General features: G+C 46.8%; 1 protein-coding gene across 1 annotated transcript; it reads left to right on the forward strand.

The window, feature by feature from the left end:
• The first annotated feature begins 2834 nt into the window (after positions 1-2834).
• On the forward strand, positions 2835-25421 carry LOC121344728 (T-lymphocyte activation antigen CD80-like). The gene is made up of 7 exons (XM_041420934.1): positions 2835-2960; positions 3104-3203; positions 14563-14886; positions 16230-16511; positions 18536-18661; positions 21302-21425; positions 22816-25421. The coding sequence occupies exons 2-6, from the start codon at positions 3122-3124 to the stop codon at positions 21406-21408; spliced, it is 921 nt and encodes a 306-aa protein (XP_041276868.1). The 5' UTR covers positions 2835-2960; positions 3104-3121; the 3' UTR covers positions 21409-21425; positions 22816-25421.
• The last annotated feature ends 697 nt before the right edge of the window (positions 25422-26118 follow it).

Consider the following 26118-nt stretch of genomic DNA (forward strand, 5'->3'; position numbering starts at 1 on the left):
GTTGGAATGGCTGTTCACCATGAAAACAGTGAGAGGTACCCCAGTCCTGTAGGAAGGAATGTGGTTATGAATCCTCATAAGTAGGAGAGTAGGTGCTGTGTTTTCCTTTTGTGTTTACCCAGTTCTGACCTTTCTGAGAGTTCTGTGAGTTGTCAGTTGAGAAAGAGAGGGAGGTTGGGGTTTTTTGTATGTTCTTGACAACCAATAAATGTTCAAAGTAATGATGTTCGACTGCACTGGAAGTGCATTTCTGCAGAGGTGGAAAAAGTTGGTGATGTCAGTGGGTCTATAGGAGAATGCTAGCAATATATTTGAAAATACTTCCCTTTGAGTGCAAAGGATTTCTACCACAAGTGCTGATTACTGAAATTAATTTCCCCTACACAGCACATATGCTGCAAAAATTTCACATGTCTTTTCTGCTTTTTCCCTAATGGTTTTCTGTGAAAGCAATGGAACAATGTAGTTGTGTGATGCTTTCACATCTTCCTCTTTTCTGCAGTAAATGTTTTTAGCAGAATTTAGCCATCCTTTCTTATTAAATCTTAGCTTCTCTTCTGCAATATTTCTACATATTTAAAGTTGTTTCTGGAGCACATAGAAGTGAAATGCTGAAGGCCTCATCAGGTGCACAAGAAACCTTATTTCTATGGGGATTTTGCTGTGAATTGGTGGGCTTATTCTCTGCAGTGCTCAAAAAAGCACTGTCTTCTCTACTGTGACTTCAGTATGTATGATTCCTTCAACTTTGTTAACATCCTAAAGATGCATAACAACTCTTCCCTTGAACTGATGGATTTCATGAATCAAGGATATGATATGTGCTCAGGGATGCTTTAAGTGATGGGAAAGTTACAACTTCTGCCTCTGATCAAAGCAGAGCAAAGCACTTGGCTGCTCCTCTCTCTCTGTTACTTCAGTCTCTTTGCAATCAGCGAGATCTCCAGAGGAGAAGGTACCACGAATTGTAATACCTAGGAAAAGAGAAGGAGCCCTGAGTGAGAATAACATCCTTGAGTTCAGTTTGTCTAAAAATTAGGCAGCCTTAGCTGGTCCATGTTCTTCTGTGTGTAATAAGGGGTTGTGGTACTTCCCTACTACAGTCTGGCAGCTGGTGAGCTCAGTTACTTTCCGTGGGACTGCTCATCCAAAAACAAGGTTAAGTCCCGAGGAAGAAATGCAGATGCAAATGTAACAGGCTGGAGTTTCCTTCTAGTTGTAATATGCTAATGGCTGAAATCTGTATTTTAAAAAAGGCTTGAATTTAAAAGGAAAGTGAGGTGATGAACTGTAGAGCTGTAGCCGGGTTGCCAGTAACTCTGTAATGATAAGGATTCATGGCTAGACTAGCAGGAGAAAGTTTATTCCATCTGACTCACAGAGAGGCAGTCCCTGGGAGCTGGAGCTGTGACCTGGGGAAGCTGTGTATGGCTGCCTCTATTAATGACACTTTCTCCTTCTCTGAGCACCATGGAAACACTTCTACGTAAACACATGGTGCTACTGTCGTCTGCATTTGCAAACCATGCTGGTGGAAAATGCATGGATGGAGTACAAATGTACAGGAATTAGATCACAGCCCAAAACACAGGCACTCAAAACCCTGCAATGGAGAAAGTGCCAGTCTGACTCAATAACAGACTCCTTTCAGCCATTTCATAGACAATGATTTTCTCTCTACAGAAACGTTGTAACCTGTATTTGATTTCTCTACAGAGTACCATCGTTTTAATTATGTCAAAAGAAAAGTCTGATTTGTAATCCAACCCAGTCCATCTAATCTATCTAATTCAAGGAACCTGTACTGAAGAAAAACTGGAGCAATGTAGCAGCAGATCGTTTCTGATTAAAAGGATGCATTTCATTTAAATCAAAATAATTCAAACCAGCAAACCAGAAGTCTGCATTTAAATAAATTATTTTACTCTTGATTTGTATTTGCACTTTATTTTTCTCCTTGAAGAATACCCAGTTTTCATTGGTGTGCAACCCTCTTGCTGTGATTATTACAGCTAAATAAGACCCCTTACACTGTAACTGCTTACACTATACCAGGGCTTATTTATTTTGCAGGAGGGTGTGCAGTATCTGTACAAATCTACATCACTTAGCATGCATTTAGTCCCTCAGGCTCTTATTTAATAAATGGTTTGTTTTTCTGCCCAGGAACTGCTCTGGACTGGCCTGGGTTGGTGATGGTTCTGCCCTTCCAGGCTTTAAAGCAAGGACTGTCTACAGGGATTGTCCATGCCTCTCCCCCTGGGGCCTTGGGTGAGCAGTGGGTGCCTTCTGGAGAAGGCAGGACACAATGCTGGGGAGACAAGTGCTCCCTCCCCTTCCACAGGGCTGGTGATTCTCTCTGGTGACACCACGACCATCCACATTTGGCCCTGCTGTCACATCCCTCTCCCCGTCCAGGTGCTCGGCCATGACATCCATCATGTGCAGCCTAAGCAATCCTTGTTAAATTTTCTTTGGAAAAATCCATTTCTTGATGGATTACATCCTGCTGGGCCCGAAACGGTGGTGCAGACATTGTGTTTAATTTCAAACATAATTGTATACAACTACTCCCAAAGCAGCACCATGGTTTCACTTAGCTGCATTTTAACCTCCAAGCCCCCAGCACTGCCTGACACGTTCACAGGTGGGTTCCTTCTGCCTGAGCCCCTCTTGGCCGGAGGAGCGCCCAGAGCATCCCCAGGGATGAAGGCAGCCCCGTGCCCGTGGGTGGCGGGCGCCGCATCCTGGCACACGCCCCGCGAGGAAGCCGTGGGCGGTGTGAGGTGACTTATGAAGCCGAGCAGCCTCCCAGCGCCACAACTTCCCCCTGCACCCTGTCAGGGAGCGTTTCAGCGGCCTGTGACAGCAGCCGGGCCCCCATGGCCGGGCACTGAGCCCTCTGCATCCTCCCTGCCTTCAGGGCTGGCCTCGGCGCCGCTCCACCAGGGAAACGCCAGGTACCAGGGGAGGCAAGCGGGGCAGGCTGGGCTTGTGTCGGGGTTTTTGGTGGTGGCAGCGGGCAGGAAGGAGAGAGACACGGTGGAGCATGCTGTGACTCCTCAGGCTCCGTTCCCCTAACCTTATTCCCCTCTCCTCCCAGCCCAGGAGCTGCAGGAAGATGACGGGCCTGCCTGCCTCCCCAGCGGCATTGAGGACGTGGCTGGGGCTCGGGCTCTTCGTGCTGCTCTGCCTTGGGATAGGTAAGCAGGAGCCAGGATGGGAGTGTGGGAAGGGGCTGGGAGCCAGCAGCAGCACCCATGTGATGGTCAACAGGGGATGGTGGCCCTCAGGACACTCCTGGTGCCTTCTGCCAGGGCTGAGCCCAGGGTTTGGGGCAGCTGGCACTTCACTGAGGAGCCCTCGGCTCTCAGCTTCCCAGGCCCATTGCACCAGGCTGCTGGCTCCCAGACAGGCATGGTGGTCTTCCTTCCCAGCCAGGGTGAGACACATGAGGGTGATTTTGGTCAGCTGATGTCTGTGGGGAGCACATGGCACAGCCCCTCGGGCTTTGGTTTCAGTGGCGGTGTGGCTTCCGCAGCTTTTTGGGTGGTTCAGAGAGGGTGCATGGTGGAAAAGATAAGGAAAGGTGGCAGCCTGGAGTGCTCTGCACCTCCTGGGCAGCTCAGCACAGAGCAGAGTGAGTTCTTTCTCCAACAACACAATTGAAGTCCTGCCTGGACTGTCCCCTGTCCTTTTCTGAGCGCTTGCCATAAAGCTCACACAGATCGCTCCTTGCCTCAAAAGGCTTGGGATGAATCTTCTCAGATATGTGCAATGTTAACCTGGAAACCACACAAAATTCACTTCTGAGCTGGAGTTCATTGTGGATGCAAAATAAGTTGTGCTTATTGGCATTTTAGTGCTTCATCCCAGCTAAGGATACTCTAGAGCAAACCTGGGCTGAACTGGGGCTTTCGTTAAAAATCAAGCGATGCAAAATTAGGAGCTTTTCATGCTCCTATTGTGAAACTGGGAGATATTTGATGCCAGGCTTCATTTTCAGTTTCAATCTCAGAATTTTTAAGATAAAACTTGGAGAATTTAGCAGGGAGTGAATTGCAGAGCTCACTTGTAAAGAAAGCAATGACCTCAAATGTCTCTCTGGGATCTCTGCACTTCTGTCTTCCCCTCACTCCTTCCCCTGCCTCTGTGCTTGCAAAGCATCTGTCAAGCACAAATATATTTTGCTTGTATTTGCATCAGGCAGACAATCTATCACGAGCAGAACTGTTTCTGTCTCAGTACTTTAAGAGCTTGTGGTGTGTTAATAATGTAATTACGATAACATGGTAATTTTCCAGTTATGTAATTTCTCTGAAAACAATTCTGGTTCCTTGACTAAAGGATGTATAGTTGGATGTATATTCTGATGCATGCTAATATCCACTACTAGAAATAGGAGTTTGATAAGAAAACTAAGTGTTCCTCTAGTTGTACTTTTGGGGCACAATTTTTAGATGCTTCTCAAGCAACAAGTCAGTGGAAGTGCTGGTGCCTCAGGAGCAGGTGCTTGGCAGACTGATAACAGCAGGACAGCTGATTTTCCTCTCTGTAAGCCCTCACACACTCTCTGAACCCTTTCTCTCCGAAGATCAGCATTCCTACATCTGTGCTCCTGGAAAACACATGGTGCAGTACCCACTAAGGACTGGGTTTTTAGAGCTTTGCTGGTGCTTGTGGGTGATGCCTTCTCAAGGCTGCCTACAGGGACCACAAGGACAGAGTTCTGGCCTTGTCCTGACAAAATAGTGGAGCCCTGGGTGTCTGTCATCAGCCTGGCAGTGACTTTCCACACAATACTTAGAGAGCCACCATATTTACAGCACATTTTACAGGACATTACACATTTTACAGGACTGACCCCACATGGGACTGCTCAGAAGCACATCAAGGCACGTCAGGGCTGGCTCCCAGAGCCTGTGTCCTTGGTTTGGCCCAGGTGTCCTGATGCTGGCACACCCCCCTGATGTAGCACTGCAAAAGGTCAGGTAGCATCCTGGGATGGAAACAGGTGCCCTCTGTAAAGCCTGTGTGAAATAGTAACAGAGGGGATGCCAGACTGAATTTTCACATGGCAGCAGTGGAAGGCATTAATGGGGGGTTTAATTAAAAGGGATTTGAAGGTGGAAGGTTGATTTGAAGTTGTCTTTCATAGGAATGTCATGTATGTGCAAGCTATGTAGATCCATTTCTTTTCCTTTGAATTGAGTTTTGCTACTCTGACGTTCACCTGAGGTGCCCCACTGAAATGCCAGTGTAATTTAGAGCTGCTTGTGGGAGGTCATCTGCTGCTGGAGACACTGATGTCCATGAACAACACCCCTTGTCTCAGCACAAAGTGGCAGAACAGCTTTGGTTAACAGCACAAACTTTTTTATTTATGATCTGAATGCACAGCTGGTATCCCCACGGGCTTGGTTTTGTCCTGCCATTGCACCTTCACACCTACCTACAAACTGTAGGATGTTCTCAGTCCCAGTTTGTTATCCTGGAAAAATATAGCTTGAAGTCCCTCAGTATGACCTTTCCCTGCCCTGTGTGCAAACAAAGCACAGGCACTGACTTCAGGGACCCAGCGAGCCCAGCTTTATGTCCACGGAATATTTTTAAACTTCCCTGGAGTCTTTTCTTCCAGCTGGGGACCACTTAGCTCTTGGTTTCTTCCCAGGGGTGAAATTTTTTGGGAAGTTTTGAAGAAAATTCCCTACAGCTTTTCTAAGTTACTGGAGAGTTGGGAAGGGAGGGGGAATATCCACTTCAGTCAGCGAGCAGTGGCTCACGAGCAACTCATTCCGGGAATCCCCTTCCCTTGTGTTACTCCCAGTAAAGAGCTCAGAGTGGAGCTGGGTTTCAGAAAGGGACAATGAGAAAGATTCCCTGTTTTGTGGCCACCCCTAAATATTGAAGTGCTTAGCAATGAGCTTTAGGTACTTGGTGTCTGATTTCCGTGCCAGCTCTGGTATGGGTTGTGCTGGGGCAAATTTCATGGTGGAGATGGCAGAAATTTTTCTTTACATACCGGATTTGCCCACTTGAACACTGGATGCAAATTGAGTTTCTGACTTATTCCTCTTCATGCCTTCAGCTGTTGTTTTAATTTCTTTTTTCGGATGAGTTTCTGTCTCCTGTTCCAGACATGTGGGAAAAAAGTCTTTTGAAACCAAGGGCAGCAGATCTAAGGAACTCCTTTTTCTGTTTGTCAGTCTGTCCAGAGTGAAACCTGCTGCAAGAGCCTGTCTGGAGAAACAGAAACCCAGCTAAACCCTACTGCTTTTTGCTTATAGAGACTGTTTTACTTCTTCTGTTGAGTGCTTCTTAAATTAAAGAATTCTTTAGGAAGAAAAATACAGAAAATTTAACTTAGGCAAACTACATTGGTACACACAAAATAGAGTTAAAAGCATAAATGCCAAGTTTGTAAGGCTGTGGGTCAAATGTTCCTTTCACCCACATCATTTCCTTTTTCCAGTGAGATCGGAATGAACTCAGATAGCTGCAGTGACCTCATGTTGCTCTGATTGCAACAGCTTTTTTGCATTTCTTGGATCACTGAGACATTTGTATCCTTGTTGCCGTGTGCATGTTGGACATTCCTGCACTTAAACATGCAAAGTTGGGAGTGGAACTTTTATTAATTTTGGTGGATTACCAGCAGGACATGCCACCCTTAGGCCCTCTCACCTTTCCTGCTCATCAGTGCCTTGATTCTGAGTTCCAAGTGTGGTTTAATGGGGGTAATTAATCTGATGTAAATGACTGATGCCATCCCTCTGCCTCTCTTGTGGTGAGTTCATTTCTTTCAGAGCCAGTTTGCTTTTACACCTATGCTGTGCACCCTGGAGGGGGATGGATGCAGACAGGAGTCACAGCTGAGGGGTACAAACAGGTCATTGCCACAAGAGATGCAATCCTGCTCCTCTCTGGCTGTGTGATCCTCCTCTTCTTTGCTTTGTCTGATCCCTGGATTATCTTCTTCACCTTGCAGCTTAGCAGAAAGTTTCCTTTTTTCTTTTTTTTTTTTTTTTTAAGAGTGGTATATTGAACCAGACTCTGGAGAGCCTGCAAGGGGGAACATGTGGGATTGGAAGGGAAGGGGGAGCCAGATCCCCTCTGCTTGCACGGGGAAGGCATGAGATCATGATGAGTCTGTTGTCTGGCTGCATCCCAAGGTCATGCCAGGCTGGGGGAGAATTTCCATATTCAGAGAAATTCTCACACAATTATTATAGAGTTTGTGTTGGAAAGGATTTTAAAGCTTAATTTGTTTTAACCTCCCTGCCACGGACACTTCCACTAGACCAGGTGGCTCAGAGTCCTACCCAAAGTGGCCTTGAACACCTTCAGGGCTGGGGCATCCACAACTTCCCTGGGCAACCTGAGCAGCACCTCACCCCCCTCACAACAAATCCTTTCCTAATATCTGATCTAAACCTTCCCTCCTTCAGCTTGAGGCCATTCTCCCTTGTCCTATTGCTACATGTCCTTGTGAAAAGTCGCTCTCCAGCCTTCTTTAAGGCTCCTTTTAAGCACTGGAATGCTGCTCTGGTCTCCCTGGAACCTTCTCTTCTCCAGGCTGAAGGTTTCTTCTTCCTTTTAAGCATGTGTTTCCCAGTATAAATGCTGTGCACATGTGGATGTGGAGTCTTCCACAGGGTGGCAAGGTAAGTGTGCTGGATGCAGTGAAGACTGTTCACTTGGCAGAAGGAGGTCAGTTTTATTTTAAAATAGATTAACTTTATGTTAAATTGTAGCTGTTCTGTCCCCTTTGGAGGGGCATCACCATTGGGAGCCTCAGGAGTTCATTTGAGAATATGTAAATCTTTCCCAACTCGGAAATGCCACAGGCTTTGCTTCTGCTTTTTCACTGTTATGCTTTTAAAATATCATTGGCCCCAGGGGACTGCCTGACTGAAAAGAAAGTGCTGACTGATGGCTCATGGTGGCATTTCTACCTGCCCTGAGCTGAAAGGACATCCACCTTTTGGCGAGCTCCAGTTCCTCTCTATCACATAAAAAGCTGTTAGAAAAGACGATTGAAGGAAATCTCTCTGCACACCGCTGCTCTCACCTTAGCAGGCACCCTCTGGTGTGGTTCTAAGTGCCCTGCAGACAGGGATTGGATCCCTGTGGAAGTGTTTCAGAGAGAGCAGAGCTCGCTGTCTGACACCAGCTCCTGAAAGGAGAGAGCCTTGCCCTGCCCTGCCCTGCCCTCAGTGCTCCCACAGCACCTGCCCAGGGCTCTCCTTCTATTCCCCCTGCAGCTTCTGGAGCTTCCAGACCCATCTGGGCTGCTCTGCTCTCGTTTCCTGAGGGTCCCAATGGTTAATGACCCCTCTCCATGCCATGCTCTTATCTAGGGCTGTGTAATCCCTCCTCTCCGGGTGACTGCCGGGGCTGTCTGCAGAGCATCCGTGAGTCAGAGCCTGAGCACAGACCAGTTTTTCTAACAAGATAATGCCTGGCAGGCCTGCAGCGCTGGTAGCTGCACTGGTTAGTGTTGCTATGGCTGTGGGCAAGTACTTTGGCAGGAAAAAAAATGTAAAATTTGTAATTTTTCGACTTTGAAGTGGGCTTACGTGAGAAGTATCATACTTGATTTTCCTACTTACTGGGTACTTTCACCTTCTATCAGTTTCAAGAGAGGGCTGGCTGCTTGGGGAGCATGTGAGACAGAGATTTAGTAAGCACTGAATAGAGCTACAGCCTTAAGCAATGGGGAGGACCTCAATTTCAGAAACTGCTGTGAGGACAGTAGCATGCATGGCAGTGGTACTGCAGGAATTAGGAAAATTATCTGAGAACATCTTCAGCTGGGAGATAAATATAGAGGAAGTACAAAGTGATCCTGTCAGCAAGAGACAGAGACTGCAGGGGAAAAAATTAACAAATTTATTTTTGTCTGTCTTTGTGGCAAATCTCCCCCACCAGCCCGTCTTACACAAACGCCACATCTAGCTTCTGCTCCCAAAACGGGAAATCAAAAGAGTGCTGAGCAAGGTGTAGGAATTTGATCTCCAAAGAAACTAAAATATGCAAATTTTCTGAGGACATCCAGATTTAGGGGCCCTCCCAGGCCTTTTTTATTCTAGCAGGGTCACATGGGCTGGGAATGGAGAAGGAGAGAAGGTTCAGAAAGATTATTTTTTTGCTCGTTTCTCCAAGTCAAAGGCGTCCTTCTGTCCCCACGGCTGTGTGTCCCTGCTGGTTTGCAGGGGACAGAGCGAGCTCTCCATCCTCTCCTCCCACTCTGCAGCAGAGGGGAAAGATCTAAGACATTATCTATTCCCCATCTCCAAGTAATTCTGGTTCCATCTCCAGCTCCTTGCTTGGATCTGACATCCTGCCTGGTGCCAAGCTGAGAAAATTGCCGGTGATTTGTGCAGCGTCGCGATTTTACTCATGTAACAAACACGGCAGACTGGACATACCCGGGCAGCGGGCTTGTCCCAGGCTGACTCAGAAAGCAGGAGATTTGTATCTCCACAAGTACTGAAACCGAGCTGGAGCAAGAGGTGTCAGCTAGCTGGAGCTGCCCCAGCGAGCCCCTCTGCCAAAGTATTTCACATTCCCTTTTGTCTTCTCAGATGCTAATTGCAGATCACCCTCTGGTTTTGAGAGCCACTTCATGGCTTCAAGGGTTTCTTCACTAAAGGTGAAGACCTGCAAACACACACAAAATAAAACAGCATTACAGTGGTATGAAGGCTGTTCCCACCAAAACACCCTGGGATTGTTATAATAATTGCCAAATCAACAGTATAGAGCTGGGCAAACCAGGGTTACTCTTTTGTTTAGAAGGAATGTGGCAGCATAAAGATGGGAAGTGCATAAAGTCATGTGTGGGGTACCCCAAGGTTACAGCACAGAAGCAAGCAAGGATCAGCTTTTAAAAAAACCTGCTCAGAGCATTTCCCTGCCATCGTGCACTAGGATTCATCCTGTCATTTAACTGCTGCAGGCACACTGGAGTAGTGAGAGTGGGTACAGGGAACTGAGGGGAACCACTGTAAACAAAGTCCATCACTGGTTTTCTTTGGGATACCTTCTTTTCTGCTCCCCTCTCTAACCATGTTTGGGATGAGTAAGGGAACTCGACCTGAGCAAAGCATCGGGATTTGCAGCTGCTTTGCTTCACCAAAGGAGCCCAGAGCAGCAGCAGGCCCCTGGTTTGTGATGAGAGTGAGTTGGGCTTGGGGCTGTGCAAGGGGAAAGGGCTGCTCCTCCTTTTCATGTCTGCCAAGACCTCTCTTTGCATGCCTGAACTTGCTGGAGCAGAGTCTGTGGAGAAGGAGCCTCAGAGGCTTGTCAGGCACTCGTGCCTGGGTTAATCTGCAGCCACAGACTCCGTAAAGAGGACAGGCAGCAGGGCCTCAGAGCACCCACTTTTCTCTGTTTCATCCATCTTTCTTAGTGTACAGAGTCTTTTCAATGAAACACAGAGGAAGGCAGTGTTTTTATGCACTTCTGAACCAGTTAGAGGTTATCTGAACCACATTGAGGTTATCTGGGCATCTATCTAGCAGGACCTTTCTGTCATCAGTGCGTTCACAGGAGTCACTGATTTAAACACAAAGCATTTCACATGTAGCACAGGACATTTGCTGGGGTTTGGCTCCATGGAAAGTCTGGGGAGGATCTTATTCCTCATTGGTGAAACCACCTAGGATAAAGACAAGATCAAGGGCGTGTGTCTAGTCTTTTAAGGATTCAGCTTTTCAAAATGTCTTGATTTTTGACTCATTGTCTGTTTTGCTTGGAAATCCCTGTAACTGCATTGCCCTCAAAGGATAAATCATGCAAGTTTGGGGTGAATGTGCTCTTCACAGAAAATGAGGGGTCTGAGCTGCAGAATTACCTGCAGAGTGGCAATCCCAGGTGCATGGTCCTAGGCAAAGTCAGTGATGCTATTAATTTATGAGTCGAGATACCAGCTGCTGTTGCAAAAATAAATAGGGAACCAGAAGGAAAAAAAAAGCAAAGCAAGGCTCAGAAGGGCAGAGAAATGGGGAGTGCAGGGGAAAAAGAATGCCTTTGGAGCTTTGGTTCACCAGGACTTATCTGGAGGTTTCCAACAGTTTGAGGCTGCTTCTCCAGAGCATTGCTAGGTCTTCAGCTGCCTTTTTCTGTCAAATGTCTCTGCAAGACTTCTGTGCCAGAGGAAATCTGCTCTCATGTGCTGTCTGACTGCACGTGTGGTCAGGATAACAAAGCTCTCTGTGGCTGGGGAATTTCTGAGTCAAAGCTTGGGCAAAGAGTGCAGGAAATAGGGATACAGGCTCAACAGCTCTCCTGACTCTTTGGAGCGGACAGGAAGGAACAATTCTCCTCTCTACTCCTTTCTGTTCCAGTTAGCCCTGCTGTATGGGGCATCTGCAGCACAGGCATACCTTGAATGCAGCAAGCTTTTCTGCCCAGGGAAGAGAAAGTCGCCCTTCCATCAGTTCAGCATTGCCACATGCCACAGGCTTCCAGTGATGGAGTGATATGTATGCACGGCAAGAGAGTGGGTGGACTTCAGAGGGGTGGGAAGAGGAGGGATCTTTTTCTAGAAAAGGCATTAAAAATGATTTCCATAGCTTCCCCACAGCCTGGCTGCAGAGAGCATTCAGCACAGAAACGGCACAGAACTGGATTTTCATTTTTGCTTTGCAGTTCACCTCTGAAGTGAAAGGGGACTTTTGTAGGGCTGAATGACTCTTCATGGACTTTGGTTCCTTCAGGCTTGCAGTGTTCAGGTTGCAGTTTCAAGGGTGCAGAGCCTTTTAAGGGTAGTCATGACATCAGCAGGAGTTTCCAGCCCCTGCACATGTACTCCCGAGAAAGTTTTTGTTCTCCTTTTGGTTGCAAAGGAGACTCTGAGGGGCAAGGTAGGGAGAACCTCATGCAACTCATGACGTGATGTCACCCTGACATTTACTGTACACCTACTCTTCCCCTATTGCTGCAAAAGGAAATAGAAAATGATCTTTATCGGTCCCAAAGTTTGACTGGATGTTTGACTGGCTGCTCTTTCGAGTCTCTCCAATAATAGTAAGAGCTGCACTGTGAGAACAAGCAAAGATGTGGTCAAAGATAAAAACACATGTACACACAAACACACACAGAGGTGCAGGAGAAGCGACTTCAGCAATCACAGCCTGAAGCGGGCTGCTTTTAAGGTGAACAGAAGGAAATACTTTCACACACAGCGTGAAATCAAAGTGCACAAGTCATTGCCAGAGGATGTTGTGAATGCCAAAAATATACGTGCATTCCTGAAAGGGCATTCCTGAAAGGGCAAGAACTCTTCCTGCAGGGTCTAGTAGTAGCAATTTAAATGCTGATGTCAAGAAATCCTGAATTTCAGGCTGCAAAGGTTGGCAAGACAAGGCAGTTTTTCTCCTGTGTGAAAGAATTAGTTTTTCTCCCATTTTGTTACCAGTTGATGGCTGACAGAGGTCAGTCTGCTGAGCAGCTCCTGGCCTCCCCCAGCTTGGTTGCTCAGGATCTGCAGTGCATTATAAGGGAAAGTACAAGGAAGTGGGGGGGAAATATTGAAACTTTCCCTTTGGAAAACCAGTGGAGTGGCCTGTAGAGGGAAACCAGCTGAACAAGTTTTTCATTTAATTCCATATTCTATTTTATTTAACTAATATTAAAACATTCTATAGTGTCACCAGGACCTCCACAGTAATTTTTTTTTGTGTGTTTCCTACAGATTTAATGTCAAGTATACAAGTAGGACAGGGGTGGGTGTGTGGCTGGGGAGGGGAGTGAAATTTATTTCACAGAATCACAGAATCATTTAGGTTGGAAAAGACCTTTAAGTTCTTTGAGCCCAACCTTTAACTCAGCCCTGCCACGTCCATCTACAAACCATATCCCTAAGTGCCACATCTACATGTCTGTTAAATGTTCTGTCCCAGGCTTTGTGTCTGGGCTTTACTCCAGCAAGCAGCCCCAAGCTCCAGCTGTGGCAGGGCACTGGCTGAGCATCTGCTCCTCTCCCTCCAGCACTGGCAGCTGTGGGATTGTGAGCAAATCACCGGGCTGTGCCACAGGGGTCTTGCTGTGACAGTGGCCCCAGGGTCTGTGAGTCACCCCAGGGTCTGTGGTGGCTGCCTTGGACACGGGCTGGATGTGAATGCCGCAGCACCCTGGTCACAGCCTGAGTGCTGCACTCTGCCTCTGCACAGCGTGGCTGCACTTAGGCTGGGACTAGAGAGTGAGCCAGAACCAGCCAGACTTTGCTGGGCAGTGGCAGTTCTGAGCTCAGCTCTGTGCATGGCTCAGCTCACACTTCGGGCTTTGCACGTGGGCCCTCCCCTGCGCCAATGGGGGATGCTGTGCTGTCCCCATCAGTGACAAACCTTCTGTCAGGACTTTCCAGCTTCCTCTCCCAGGTGTGTTTACTGAGGTGTGTTCTGCAGGGAAAGGAGAGGGAATCTGAATCTCTTCTGTCCTGAAGACAACTATTTCCTTGTTTTTCTGCTCTCAGTGGAGTGTAACAGATTGATATCCCACTTCCACCACTGGAGAGGAGTGCCTGGGCAGCAAGGCTGAGGCAAGCAGGACAGAGAGCAACCTGATCTTCTGGACTAACAAAGCCAGGTGCACATCATCCCCAGGCTTGCACTAACTCAGGTGCAGCAGAGGGCTCTGAGTCCATGCTGGGTCACCTTTCAGCAGCAGCAGGAACTCCTTGCTGGGCTGCTCCCTTGGACGTGGAAAGAGGAAGGAGTGGGAAAGCAAGGCGGATCACGAAAGCAGGGTGCTTAGTAGGGGAATTACTGCTCACATACTCAAAGTTGTACCTAATTTCACCCTGCAAGGGTCTCAACTTATTGTTGTCTGCACATGGCTGTACTCCAGGTATGGCACCAGCACAGTCACTGGCCAGGAGCTGGGGAACATCTGTGCTGGTTCCACGTCATCCCATGAGCTTTCATGAAGATAGATAAATTTGTTCTAGCTAGACTAGGCAAAACTGTTCATTTGCTAATGCTGGAAGGCTGATGATAGTGTGGCTGCAACCTTTGTGTATCATCGTAGGGTTAATTCTATTTTCTGGGATCTCGAATATTTTGGGGTTTTTTTCCTTTACAAAAAAATAACTACCAAAAACCCCCCAGCCCCTCTGAACAAATAGTCCACTGTGGCCCTGTTAGGCATGCAGAGAACCCACTGGAGAGTGACACAGATTTTCCAAACACCGGGCTCTGAAAAGGGAGAGCAGAGGAGATAGCAGTTTGTGCACGTATGTTTCCATCCCTGTTTTTAAAGGGGCCAGCAAAAATTCTGTCCAGGCAAGCAACTCTCCTGCCTTTGCCTTCAGCAATCCCTGCAGCAATGCTTGTGTGCCCTCTGGGTCACGATCCCGAGTAGGAGTGGAGCATGATGCACAAGGCAATGCCCAAGGATGGCTCCCCTCAGCGCAGAGCTGAAGCTGTCAAACAGCTCGGTGGCTGACTGATGAGGGATGTGAGCAGTCAGAGCCAAAAGGGGTGAGCTTTAGGCAACAGGTCCTGGCACAAGGCTGTACCGCTGACTCACTGACTTTTGTTTGCCCCTCCCCTGCAGGCCAAGCACTGGAGAAGAAAGTAGTCAGAAGCAAAGTGGGGGAAAAGGTCAGCCTGCCTTGTTGTCATGAGATCCCCAGCTCAGAAAGCCTACACAAGTACCGGGTCTACTGGCAGAAGAACATTACGGACGTGGTGCTGGCCTACTCGGAGGGGAGTAAGATCTTCCAGCACGAGCGCTACCAGAACCGGACAGAGATGGACCCCTGGAACCTCACCCTGTGGATCTCCCCCATGGAAATCCTGGACAATGGCTCTTACCAATGCGTGGTTCAGCGCAACTCAGTCCTCGTGTGTAGCGAGTCCGTCATCCTCTTTGTGACAGGTAGGTGGATTGCCTCCTGACACTTGAGGCTCTCCAGTGCCAGCCTCTGGGGGTGAAGGATGCTCTTCCAAGCTTATTCATCCTGTAGCAGATAGACTTTCATCAGGAAGCTTGAAAGAGTGTTACCTGCTTCCATTCCAGCAGCCTCCCTTCTTACCTTTCTAAAGCTACCCCAGGTACAGAAATTCTTTTCCCACCACCAACCCAACCTCCTCTCCTTGATGTCTTCCTCTTGAAAGGAAGGTGATAGGTGCCTGAGGCACCCCCTGCTGTCTTTGGGGCAAAACAAGACCAAGCCCTTAATGCCTGGCAAGCATTCAAGCTGAAAGAGAAATAGGGTGGCCATGGCAGCATCCCAGCCCTGAATCCAAATCCCTGTGGAACTAGCTGCACTGCAGCTCCACATCCTAAGGCTGAACCCATCATGGAGCTTTGAGGCTTTTTACATTAAAGAAGCTGAGTTCCTTTGTTCAAATGAATCTGAATCTTCTCTTAGAGGCCACAAAAAGTTCCACTGACATTTTCCATTTCCACCGGTGTTTTTGTGGCAATTGATTTCATTCAAAGACAGAGATACTGGTGAAAAAAAAAATTTTATATATATATATATATATATATATACATGCATTTGAATACCTTTAACAGCAGAGAGTTACATGAATCTTCCAGACAAGTCAGTGAAGGAGCATTCCTCATCTGGAAGGAGATTTGGCAACAACAAAAAAATACAAGCCCTGAGGTTTGGCCATTTCCTGCTGGTCTGAGGGCATATGGGCAAGGAGATAAATTTAGTGATCTTTCTGGGAACTGGCATGAAAAAAAGGGAAGTGTACTGCCAGCACCCTTTTTAAACCATGAGGGTTGAGGAGTTAACTGCATAAAACCCATAAAACTACGGATCTCTTTTCCTGTCCGCAAATACTCCAGTTTCTTTCCGCCCAGAAATCCCCTTGCTGTCTTTAACAGGCCAGCTGTAATAATTATGGTAGACTTCTGCTCCCTTTGGTGAAGTGGGATCAAGTGATTGTGGGGATCAGGAAAGGGAAATGCTGGAATCAGGCTGGGACATCTGAAGGGATTTTCCAGGCTGGATGGCAGTGTGGTATTGCTCAACAGACAGTGGGCCTGGAAGGAAAGCTGTCTCTCCTTGCTTGCCACTGCTCAGCCACACAAGTTCCTTTCAATAGGGACTGGTTGCTTGGTACCCTAGACCATAGGCAGGGAAAAACTTCCCGTGGTGAATGCCCTTCAGGTGGGGGAGTCTTTGCTTTGGCCGTGGGTTTTGGGGGCTGCAAACCTCGCTGTGGCCTGACAGAATGGTAACCAAACCTCTCTTGCTGCAGCTGACTTCAGCACTCCCAACATAACGGCAGAAGTGTCCGCCGAGTCTTGCGACTCGACTGAGATGGTGATAACGTGTTCTTCTCACGGAGGGTTCCCCAAGCCCAAAATCTCTGGAGCCCTCAACAACATGTCTGTGGAGTGGAATGCCAGCTGGGTGTCTGAGTCCAGCTTCAGCCCCTACAGTGTCACTGGAAAACTGGTGCTCAACGTGACCAAAGACGTCAACATCTCTTGCTCCGTTGAATACAGCGGCTTTGCCAAGTCCACCAGTTTGCTTCTGAGTATGTTTTATTAATGTTTTTGTAACAAATGCATTTTGTTGAATCTGCTGAGTTGCCTCTCTGAGAATGCAGTAGATTTTGTGCAAGTGTTCATGCAAGGATCACCCAATGATCCCGCCTGTGAACTACACACCAAAACATTTTAGAGGTTGGAAGATAGCTGGGGTGGGAAGGGAGAGTTACAACAGTGACTGCCAAGCAGAGACAGCTCTGTCTTCCTGCTGCTCTACTGCAGCTGGGCTGAGAGCTGAACTGGATCCTGCTGTGATCTGGTAATGTCACTTTTGGTGGCTCCCACTGGCTGCCACCATGCTGTGCCCCTCCATACCAGCATGGTCTTGCTGCCAGTGTGTGACACATAGCTGGTGTTTGAACAGAGGGACCAGAGAAACATGTGTGCTTTAACAGCCACAGGCTGCATTATAAAAGAATTTCCTCATTTAACAAGCATGTTTGTCCCTGCTTCAGTGAAAGAAACTGTCAACTGGGGTCTAGACAAAATTCTGCTTTCAAATGTAACACAGGGTTAACTCATATGAAAAGAATTCCATCACTGAGCATGGCTTAGAAATGATGGCATAATAGATAAGTCTGTGCTTTGAAAAGCTTGAAGCACAAGTGGAAACAGCATGAGGGAAGGCAGCACACTACATTCCAGATGTTTTGCAGTAGAAGGGGATTTGCAAGAAAATTCATGAAGCCAAAAGGATTTTTTTTTTTCATGTTGTTACCAAAAAAGTATTCTGAAATATCTCTGGCCTTGATGTTTTTATTGTAGAGATAAGGGCACCTTCAAGGGAAGACAAAGAAGCTGTAGTTTTCCTAGGGAATTGTACCTTATTCATCAAGGTAGCTTATTCATCTATCTTACTAAAATCAAAGGGGCTTGTGAGGAGAGGTGCCATTCAGCTTCTGAACAAATGCCAGGAACTAGTGCTTTGTGAATATTGGCTATTGCTGGATGTAGAGCATAATATCCCTAATGAAGGGAGAATAAGGTTATGAATAGCTCAATACATAGAAACAGAGAACAACCAAAAAAAAAAAAAAAAAAAAACAATCAGTAATCAGAGGAGGGTGCAGTCAACAGTGACACAGCCACAGCAGTCACAAACCCCCCACTTTTTTGACTTTTAGGATGTGGAACCACTCCCATTTTGGTGTAAATGGTCCTCCAAACAAACCTTTCATGAACACTGAGTTACAGACAGACCAGAGCCTCTGGTAAATGCAGAAGGCAACCCCTTGAGCTGCAGGTTTGCATCCCCTCCTGAGGGGAGGACTGAAGAGCAGATCAGGCTAATTAATGTCTTAGGAGGGGAATGATGCTTACCTGTGCCAGAGCAGATGGTGGAAGAACTGAAGGTCTGTGCACACAGGTCTGCAGACCTATGGGCTGGCAGCAAGTCCTGTCCTATACAAGAATGGCCCCGTATCTACTCTACAATCCCAGTGGTAGAATGGGATTTTCCACCATCTCCAATGGTGAAAAGCCAACGGTTCCGACACACTGAAAATTAACTCTGCCACAACACTGTTCCTGCCATGCAGAAAGAACTCTATTCTAGACTGTTAAATGCATTTTCCTTCACCTGTGAGGGAGACTGGAAAAGGAAAGGAAAAACATTAGGCATAAATCTGATGAAAACAGTAAGGAAAACTGCAAAGTACCTTTGAGAACAGAAATTTTCTAGCTCTGAACTCAGACTTTTTCACCAAGCCTAGCTAATTTCCCTGAAACAGCTCATGTGTCTTTAAATATTTCCTGTCTCAGTCCTGTTCTGGACAAAGACCCAGCTTTTTACGTTCTGTGAATGTGTTAAAAATTTCAGCCCATAGCAAATGTGGGTGAATGGAAGAAATTTAGGTGCCTGCTTTGTTTGTTTATTGAGTAAGTCCATTTTCAGGCTGAATAGCTGAGTTAGAATTTGGCCAGAACCCCTGAAATTCACATACCTGCTCTTACATGAAAATGCCAATATCCTTTAAGGCCGTTTATTTATGTTTTATTTCTCCTGTCTCAGAAAAAACAAAGAACTGCGTTGTTCCTCCTGTGCCTCCACCTTATAATGTCATTACTGCTTCAATTATCATCCTTATCACCTTCATTCTGGCTATCACCCTGGCAGCAAGATACCTCCCAAGGCATGGTAAGTGCAGCTTCTTTTTCAGCAAGGTGTCTCAGTGCTGATGAAGTTTCTATGTAGGATACACATTTATAGAAACTTTACTGTCACACTAGGTATTTCTGTACCTTCTTCTAATTTTTTTTCCCCTCTTTAGCATCCACTGTCACAAAATCTAAGTCTAGCTCATTATTTTCCTACGTTTTGTGTGCAAGAAACACAAAAGTTCAGGTTTGAGAGTGAAGAGGTGACAGGGAGTTTTGACAGCAGATCAAAATATTTCCAAAATCAGGGATAAGGAAGAGGTTCACAAAGGTTCATTTTTATGTCTTAAGATGCTTTAGGATGCCAAGAATCTTGGTGATCATGATAGAGACAACTGAGCACTGAGAGTTTCAAAACTGGATCTCTCTCCACACCCTACATCATCCCTCAGAAAGTCACTGAGGCAAAGTAACAAAAATACCTAGTGTTAGGGCCACAGGAAAGACTTCAGCAGAGCACTGTCCCACTTTTATGAGAACACCAACCAGGAGAGTTAGATTTGTATTCTTTGTACGGCCAAAAATGGCACAAATAAAGTGTCTGGTCCTATCTTATGAAGCCTTCAGTAACTCCAGACAAGTCTCCAAGAGTTTTTCAATGGCCAAGGGGACATCAAATATCTCAGGGTTAGTGGAGAGCTGAGTAATTTACTTTTTTATCTACAGAAAAATCCTATCTGTTAGCTGTTGCTCCTAATCATGTCTAAGCTGACCTTGCCAGAAAGTCCCTGAAGATGTGGGCAGGCATTTAATAGATTTATGAAGGCAGGTAGGATTGAAAGTCAGCAGCAGAAGGTGCCTTATCCACACCCTGTGAGCAGCTTTGCAGAGCAGTCCTGGAAAATGACAGCAGGCCTTGCAAATGCATGAGGATAAATAACACCCAGCTGAGTTCTGTCAGCTTCTGGGGAAGCCACATCTGGGGCCAAGAATCCCACACTGAGAGCTCTGTGCTCACTTACACCACCTGGCTGTGGTATTCCCTGTTGGAAAAGGTCATTTTCTGGGCAGCAAGGGCTCAGCCCACTCACAGACACCTGTAAGCTTGCCATGCTTGTGTCTTCTGATACCTCTGCTTCAATTTCAGACAAATTCACTCCCAAGGCAGATGTGTGGAGGTCTCATTACTATTTTTCTTTTCCCCTCCTCATCAACCACATCCCTTCAAAAACCAACATGACCATTGAGCCAAGCTGGGCTAATTTCCTTTCACTGTTTTACCACAAAGAAAGGAAATTTCTGGAAGGCTGTGACTCTGGGTCACACCCGTGCACCTCCTCATTTTCCACCCCTGTGCCCTTATGACACCAGTGCCAGTTCTTTCTCCCCTGCTGTTCCCTGGGGCTGTGTCAACAGGAAAGCAACAAGCAGGCTGAAACCAAGAAAATCACAGTTGATCACAGCCTGTGCTGTTAGCTGCATGTATAATGAACTTCTAATTATAGGAGAAAATGAACTGGAATCAGAAGGTTTGGCTCTCAACAAATATAGGCTGGAAATTAAAAGGTTCCTTGCCATTAAATTAGCAAGATCCTGGAGCACTCTGAAATAGCCTTTGATATAGGAACTGAGTTGCTTTTAAAGCAGATGTAAAAAGCATACCCATGTGGTAGAATGCAATCACCTGCAAGCAGCATGGCACATGGCCAAATTAACTGGAATTTCCCTTTTAGTCCCACTTCCATAACATGCACAGGGAGTAGATTTGCTGAGTCAGGTGGTGCTATTTGGTTCAGCTAATTTCTAGACCAGTCATGGAAGAAACTATAAAAGAAACTGCAAGAAGTGTAAGAAACAGGCCAGAGCTTCCATCCAGCTTTCCAGTTTGTGTAGTTGTCCCATTTCAGTGCTGCTGTGCATGGCCACCTGTCTGGGAAGGGAAGTATGTGCCCTAAGAGGCTTCGTGTGAGTGCTGCTGCAGGTCACCTCTCCAGAGCTCAGAATAGGTCTGAAAGTGTCTCTGTTGTTCTGGGCTATGGAAAGCTGAGTCAGGAGTTGCTAAGAGCTCAAAAAGCCATGCTTCAGAGAGCTGCAGTGTGGGAGGGAAGAATAGAAAGGCAGAGCAAAACAAAACGGAAGAGTTCTCAGTTACGTGGTTGTTGTGGTGGCCAGAACAATCAGGTGCTTTGTTGAGGTTCACAGCCGCCTACTCTGAGGAGCTCACAGCCTATTCTGCAGTAATTTAAAAATGAAAACACAAAGCACCAAGATTAGAGATCACCTAAAGAATAGTGGAGGATTCACGTTGCATAATTTGTGCTAGCACAATTGTACAAGATTCAACTTGAACCGCTAAAATTCAGTCATAGATGGTGAGATATTAAGGGGATCTGCTTAATCTGAGGTCCTCTTAAAGCACTGAAAGGGTTTGTTGCTTTTAACACAGGCATTCTTTCACACCATAGGTAAACTGCAATTAGTGATATGTAACTTCCAAGATTGTTTCCCTTCTGACCTTATTTCAGCATGTAGCAACCTGGTTTTGTGCCAGGCTGGGGTTCTAGCCCTGTGCTAACGAGAGCAGTTTTATCCATATGACAGTGTATAGATAATATTTATTTGTAACAGAGCTCTCTATCAGGACCATAGTCATATACTAACAAGGGATCTTCTTTTTCAGTTTGTTCTCAGTGTTGCAAGCGCCAGGATTCGGCGGAAGAGGGTGTGAAAGAATGCACAAAGGCACCCATGAGCTCTAAAATGACATCTGAAACCTCATCTGTATGACCAGATAGCATTTGCAGGTAGTTTTCTTCACTCTTCTCTTGGCAAAACAGTTTCTCAAATACCATGACATGCTTGTGCAATGTTAGCTGAAAACAGCACGTGTCATCCAGGTGTCAGATCTGCAGTGACATCCCCTGTGCTCATTTTATGGGCCTCCCGACTAAACACTGGGCCATGTTTCAGTGCTGTCCTGCTGGGCTCACTTGTGAGTTACTCATCCCTACCTCAGGTGCCACACGTGGCTGCACCCCCCAGAAGTTCTGGCTGATTCCCTGTGAGCCTGATCTGATGCCTCAACATGGGAACATCACTGATGATAGAAATTGAGCATTGACCAAATGGTGGCAAGGGAGGGGGAATAAAAGAACAACTCCAGCTTTCCCAGTATGATCAGACATGCCAGTCCACTTCTGAGATATGTCCATTCCCTTCACCAGCTGGAGGAACAGAGAAGGAAAAGTTTCCTTCCTCAAACTTGCCCAGAAAATACTCATATTTTAAAAGGAGTTACTTTTGATAATGGGGTGTTACAAAACATGGGCTGGGGAAGTCTGGCTTGCCAAGGTTTTATGATTACAAAGGATTATATTTGCTTTGGCTTGAAAGCTCAGCAGTTTTCAGGGCTGTATCCTCCAAAAAGACACTTAAGTGAAGATTAGCAGCTAACTGTTCTTATTCACATCATTATCCAGGTGACTGCATTTCCTGCTCTCACCACGGCATGCGGAATTGCCAGGGTAATGCCTGCAGAATTGCCAGGGTAATGCCCTAGAGCAACAGCTGTGGGGTCCTGGAAGTCACGACTTTGTCAAACTGTGCACTGCAGAATCTAAAAGTTTAATAGTTTGGAGATGGAAAGGAGGGGAAACTCTCATTCAGGCCAATTGTCTCATTTCCAAACCTGACCACCCACTCATGTTTTCCTCTGGGGAAGGCCCTGTCTGGAACAGATACTAGAGCCTTGGTTAGCATGAATTTTGGGGGGTTTTGTGATGGGAGTGGCAGGAGTTCACCTACGGAATAAACCCATTCTCTTTTGTTATAAAAGTTTGTCAGGATTTTCCTGTAGGTGGCTGGTGCTTCCCGACTCCAGCTGCAGTCTGTGGACTGGGATGGAAGCTGTGCTTCCTCAGTGGCTGACTGCCATGTCGTGATGCACTTGGCCATGTCCTAGTGCTGCTTAAATAGGGAAGCACGTTCATTAGTCATCCTCATCTGTTCCCAGGGATTTGCAGGGAGCATGGGCCAGGCTGCAGCTCGCTCAGAGCAGCTCCGAGTTCAGGCACCAGGAGCCCTCTTGTGGAAGGCTCCCGCAGGTGATACCTGTTTGTCAGCTCCGCAGCATTACAGGGCTACATTTAAGGTGTGAAAACAACAAAAAAAGAATCAGTGAAATCTTTTCCTCAGGTTCTTCACGCTGTGCATCCCGCACTGCAGACTCCACTGTTGGCTGTACAGCGACGCTTGCTGCACGGCCCCTTTGGCTCTCTGCAAGGGGGTGGCAGCAGGAGAAAACTCCGCTCCCCACGGCTGAAACTCGACCTCCTGTGGACCGATGCAAACCCCCGGCCACGCCACGGGAGCTGTGCCGTGGCCTCGTCACAAGGAGGTCGCTGGGATTCCAGGACCCTCCGTGTTCCTGCAGCGGGGCAGAAGGATGTCACCGGTGGCACGCCACGTCAAGACTTCAGCGACCTCTGGCTTGATGCTGCCTCTGTGAGAATCAGGGGCCTGCAGAGCCCTAGCAGGGTGCCCATGCCCTCCTACCCCTTCAGAAACACGGAGCTGCCCTTTGGGACACCCCAAATCCTGACATGGAACCTCGTCAGTTTGTGCCTCCATGTTGCGAGTGGGAGCAGCCAAAACTTCTTTTATATTCAGCCTTACACAAGTATCTGTTCTTCCTGCTGGAGGACTTTGGATTTGGACTCAACCATTACAGATACACATCCCTTCTCCCCTGAAGAGGAAACAGTGGACACATTTTTCATGAAAAAAAGACACTTTGGAAGTGAGTCTATGTGCCTCATGCTTATTTGCAGCGCTACGAGACTTTTTAGGGAACGATACACACTGACAGCACTCCTAAGAGTTAATTAATCTTGCTTACCTACTGCAGTGGCACAAGTTCTCATAACCTTTCTCTCCTGAAAGGACAGCCTTGCCATCCCAAGCACCGAGCCACAGCTCCTCCATTCAGCTGCTGTGTGAGGGCACACAGGGCCAAGCTTCCACGTGCATTCCTTCCCAGCCACACCTGTACAGCCCCGTTGGAACTTGTGTGACAGCCACTGGTGATCTCGTGTGTATCTGCTGTAATCAAGTGTAACTTGGGGCCTTGCTTCATAAACATGGGTCTGCTTCTGTGTGTACATCTGCCACGGGATACTCGTTAGGGAAAGCTCTGCAGATTTTTGGGAGTTTCTCACAGCAACGTGAGGATATTTACTTTGCACTGAACATTGCTGCTTTCTGCCAGTGTTCTCTCTACCCAGCCAGGACTAGAAGGAATTTCCCTACAGGATGCTAACATTGAACAGGACTCATCTGATCCAGGTGACATTCTTGCCTACTGTGTAGGAAAAAATGGCTTCTCATTTTGAGGGGAAAGGAGGAAAATTCCCCAACCCCCAATAAGCTTCCTAAGCAACTCTACCCTGAGTTTGACTGGAATGTTTTTCCCTTTTGCTCTGCAAGCTGTACCCATTCCCTCACTGTTCTATCCACATTATCAGGGCAAACCAAAGTCTGAAAGCACAGTGCCATCCTCTTTGTGGAATATGTTGTTACTTGAGCTGCTTATCTTCCTAGGACACAGCAAAGACATAGTCCATCCATTTCACTTTTTTCCTAGTTGGTACATATTGAGAAATTGCTGGAGAAAATAGGAGGATTAAACGTGGTTTATAGGATACTGAGCTCTGAGATTAAGTAAAAAATAAGACAATGCTCCCTTCCTACTCCTGCAGTCACGCTGTGCCATCACCTTTTTACTGCCTTCCCATTGTATCAAGTGCAATGGGAACTTCAGAACATTCTTACAGAGGAGTTTTAGACAGAGAAAAGGAGGTAAGCCGGAGGTTAAGGAAGCAATTGCACTTGTGTGTTCTGGTTGCAAACAGAACACAAGTGACAGAAATCAGGGCGTTTTCAAAAGGCAGCCTGACCCTATTGCAGACTTGGTGCACGAGTGATGTGTCTCACAGTTTTCAGGTTTCCTGTTCCTTCAGCCTATGCTTGCTCCAGCACAAACCACCAGCTCCTTGCAGGCTCACCACCCTCTCTTGGAGTGAGCTTCCAACTTTGCTGATTTCCAACAGTGTTCTTCCCTACGACCACACTGCAGCTGCACCTTGCCAGCCACACCACAGCTCTGCCAGTTGTACCAGCATGTTTTCCCTCTCACTATCCCATGCTCTCTTCTGCTCCTGACCAGTGATTGCGCAGCCTCCCGGAGAAGGGTTTGTCTTTTGCTCTGTGCTAAACCTTTCCACATCATCACAAACTCCAGTAACACTTCCAGTAACTCCTGCTAAAGGAATCCAAAAAATTCACTGATAAATACGTCTAGCATCAGGTTATTTGGCTCATTTTTCATTAAGCACTAATACTCTGGATCATGTTTTCTATTGCCTTATGCTGTATTCAGTGAATTGCACACAAATGGTTTCTGTGAGACCTTCTCAGCTTCATATCTGTGTCATTGTAGCAAGTGACCTGCTCTGTTTACCCTGAATGTTTTGTATATAATGTTGTTTCCTGGGGTTCCTCCTTTAGTTGTATTAAAAAATAAATGGTAAACTCGGTTTCCTTTCCTTAGTAATAAAAGATGTCTGTCTATGCAGTGGGTAGAACCTCTGTTATTCATGTTAGCCACCATTTCACAGCATCCAGGGAGGTGCAGGTTCACCTGTACCAGGCACAGCTGGCATCAAGCCACAGCTCTGTCCAGTGTGCTGACAGCAATGACAAAATGACACTCAGGCAATCCAACTTGTGACTTCCACACCCCTCATCTCTGTTTGCCAGGCGTTAGCTGAGCAGTGTAGCCACAGATCATCCTTCTCCCTCCACAGGAGGTTCTCTGCAAAAGCAAAACTCAGTGTAAGGTGTTCTCACTGTATCCCTGCTCCTTGCATTACCTACTCTGAAAGTGGAGGGTCAATCATTTCAGTGCTGTGCTTTTTCTGGGGGTGGAGGGAGTGGGGATGTGAAGAATCCTTTACAGATATATAAGAAACAAACTCCGAACCAATTCTTCACTCCCCATTCAGGAGTCCAAGAAATAAGGAAGTGCAGGGAACTAAATTCAGCAGGAAACTGAGAAACAAATGGCTGCTAATCTTGAGTGTAGCTGGAAGTCTCTGCTTCCCCTTAGAACATGTAGCAGCCCTCCCTTGCACAGAGAGAAAATCCACACAACTGCTACACCTTGGCTCAGCCTTCCCTCTCATGGAAGAACATCCCTGCATCAATGGTCAGGCGCAGGAAAATTAGTATTCTTTAGGCATCACATCAAATACCACCAAACAGGAATAGAGACAGAGCAATGACACAGCTAAATGTCATCAGAGCTGCTGTACAGATAAGAGTGTGGGATATTGGCTGGGGATGTAATAGCAAGAAGAAAGAAGATAAAAAAGAAGATGATAAGACATCGCTGTGTATGCACAATGGCAAAAATGTGACTTAGAAAGGCCCCTCTTCTTT

The sequence above is a fragment of the Onychostruthus taczanowskii genome, unplaced genomic scaffold (assembly GCF_017590055.1).
Source record: "Onychostruthus taczanowskii isolate IOZ18803 unplaced genomic scaffold, ASM1759005v1 scaffold67, whole genome shotgun sequence".
In the NCBI taxonomy this organism is placed as follows: domain Eukaryota; kingdom Metazoa; phylum Chordata; class Aves; order Passeriformes; family Passeridae; genus Onychostruthus; species Onychostruthus taczanowskii.